The 2,611-nt window shown below is 49.3% G+C and overlaps 1 protein-coding gene across 1 annotated transcript; it reads right to left on the bottom strand.

The window, feature by feature from the left end:
- Positions 1–1,089: 1,089 nt before the first annotated feature.
- On the bottom strand, positions 1,090–1,997 carry LOC119346854. Its single transcript, XM_037615972.1, has 2 exons — positions 1,816–1,997; positions 1,090–1,725 (listed from the first exon to the last, which is right to left on the bottom strand). Exons 1-2 carry the CDS (start codon positions 1,954–1,956, stop codon positions 1,309–1,311), a joined length of 558 nt encoding a protein of 185 aa, XP_037471869.1. The 5' UTR covers positions 1,957–1,997; the 3' UTR covers positions 1,090–1,308.
- Positions 1,998–2,611: the final 614 nt, after the last annotated feature.

Below are 2,611 nucleotides of genomic sequence, written 5' to 3'. Positions count from 1 at the left end.
ATCAGATCCTGAAGAGCGTACTCACACCAATTGAATTGTGATATCAACTCTTGATTCGCCACAGCACCCTAAAAGTCTATCATCTTGTACTCATGCTTCATGCCAGGTGACAAAAGGTAGCCGATGACAAAAATAACAAACGATATCTGAAAACAATCCTTCTCAAGCTTGCTCGACTCTTCTGAAATATCCCTGTTTGTGAAGTCTTCTGCAACCTTAAGATTATTAGCAGCTGATCCATTCATTCCAATTGTCTGCTTAATAAACTCTATTCCTGCACACCTGATTTCACCATCCCTTCCACGAATAGCCCGATTGCCACAAGGAACACCATTTTTTTATGAAAATCCTCTGCTGTGAACAAAATCAAACGGTCTTTATCAATAGAAATTACACGCGATTTCACCTCCACCTTCCTCATAACCCACGCACTCATCCTCAGATCTATCTTTTGCAACAATGGCAGTTTCAGCATCCCCTCAAAACCAATCTCGGATACAAGCCACCTCTTGTAATCGTCAAACTTTTGGATAACCTCGACAACATGCTTGACTGATAGCCGTGAAGTCAACACTGGCTGATCCTCTGAAGCTTCTGATGACCACTCAACACCATCGAACGGATCTTCTCCTCCCATCTGCCTTCCACCTTCGGGTCCATGATTTTCGTCCTCTTCATCCATCTAAGTGCCCGAAAAAAAAGGAGACTAAATCTCGCCTCCAAAATGCAGACATTCGCTAGATCTAAAATGTATCAAGATTCAAACCACACTTACCAGTCGAGCTTAGAGCAAGCCCGCCAACAAGCACACCAAGAACTCCGCCCTCCGCTCCTCCAGGATCGCTTGGTGAGACCAGATCTGCGTCTCTCTTGGTGCCGCCTGCTGATGCGCCAGCTTCAACCGTTGTCGTCTGCAAAATGTGATTGATGAGAATCACAGGTAGCTCAGCAAAGAGACGCGGTCCGCTCGGTCCCATGCTACACACGCGAATTCAACCACATTTACCCCCGCATTGTAGCATGGACACCGGGACAGTGTCCAGCCAGGTGTTGTACATGCGTATCGGAGTTACTTCATCACCCATTTGTTTTTTTCCACACTGATTTTATTAGCTTAAGTACTGACATTTCATTAATACTGGCCCGTCCAAGCCGAACATACAACCAAAAGCTGATCAAGCCAACCCGAACACACACCCAAAAACTGACCAAGCCATAAACATAGACCTGACACGCAACTCCGCTACCGCTAATTATAAAGCCTTCTACTGGGCACCCATACCCAGCTAAGATTAGCACACCTAATCGCTAATCAAACACACGCATCATGCTTGAAGCTGCAACCAGTACAAGGATGGCGATGCAAATGACCATGTTTCCCACAGAAACAACCAGATTGATAGATGCGGGGTCCAGTGCGACAGTAGCCGGACGCCGGCCAACCACCGCCGCACCAAGCACATATCCTCCAGCGCCGCTTGCCGCCGCATCAAGCACAGATCCTCCAGCACCGCCTGCAGCCGACATCTGCGACCCATCCGATCCTCCGCCCTGGTTTCCGGCCTCGCCATCCGCCGCCTGCAGATGACCACCTTGATTTGCTCCCCCAATTTCGTTCTCGTCTGGATTGATTTGTGCCAATGGAGGTGCCGCCGGTCCAAGCGAAGCCAGATGTTCCGCGTATGCTTCTTGCCACCGGTGGAAGTCGCAACCATCTCTGCCCGGCTGCATGGATTAAACAAACAAACAGAAAAAATCAACACTGAACAAGAAAAGAACCAGCTCCCAGTACTTATCGATCCAAAACCAACTCACATTGTGATTGCGGCACTTGTAGAAATGCTCCCCCGCGAATTGACCACGCCTCGCCACGAACGTCACCACTATCCTCCCGCAATCCGGGCAGGCGACTCTAGGCAGGGCCACCGGATCTGGGACTTGGTTGGCGTTCTCCATGAGCTCTACCTGCAGTTCCTCCTCTGGATTTTTCGGTGGCAAATGAGCAGATAGGTGCGCGGTGGCTGGGTCACTGGGGTAATAAATAACTCTGTTGCACCTCACAAGCATCACTTCCCACCCCGTGACGCTAACGGAAGACACAAACACCGTGACCCGTCCGCCCTCCGTCTGTTCCTATACCTCTGGTACACATTGGTACATAACCAAACCCGCCGTCATAAACATACTACCGTCTGAGGCAGCTTCTGTTATGTACGTATGCCAATTCGTACCTCTAGTATGCCGTCCATGTACGACGTATAAAACATATAAATATCTGACAGCCCACATCCCCACAGCAGATTCAATGCGAACCGATACCAGGAGCACGCGTTTTCGGGAGCGCCTACCAATTTTCGATGACAACACCATATAGTCAACAGTTTGAATATACTATTAATCATGCTCTCGTTCTCCCCTCCGTACTCTTCATGATCAGCGCCAAGCGGGTAAGCTACCGTATTTTCAGTTTTGGCCGTTGCACAGTGCCCATATTTGCTGGCAAATAAGCAGCGTTAGCTCACGTACACGAGTCGGCACAGCAGTACGGGCACACTTGCCATCACCGGCCACCCATGTACTATCATGATAGAGACCCATCATGTGTACGACT

This window comes from Triticum dicoccoides, unplaced genomic scaffold, assembly GCF_002162155.2.
Source record: "Triticum dicoccoides isolate Atlit2015 ecotype Zavitan unplaced genomic scaffold, WEW_v2.0 scaffold5300, whole genome shotgun sequence".
Lineage (NCBI taxonomy): Eukaryota > Viridiplantae > Streptophyta > Magnoliopsida > Poales > Poaceae > Triticum > Triticum dicoccoides.
This window is presented reverse-complemented; position numbering and strand designations above follow the sequence as displayed.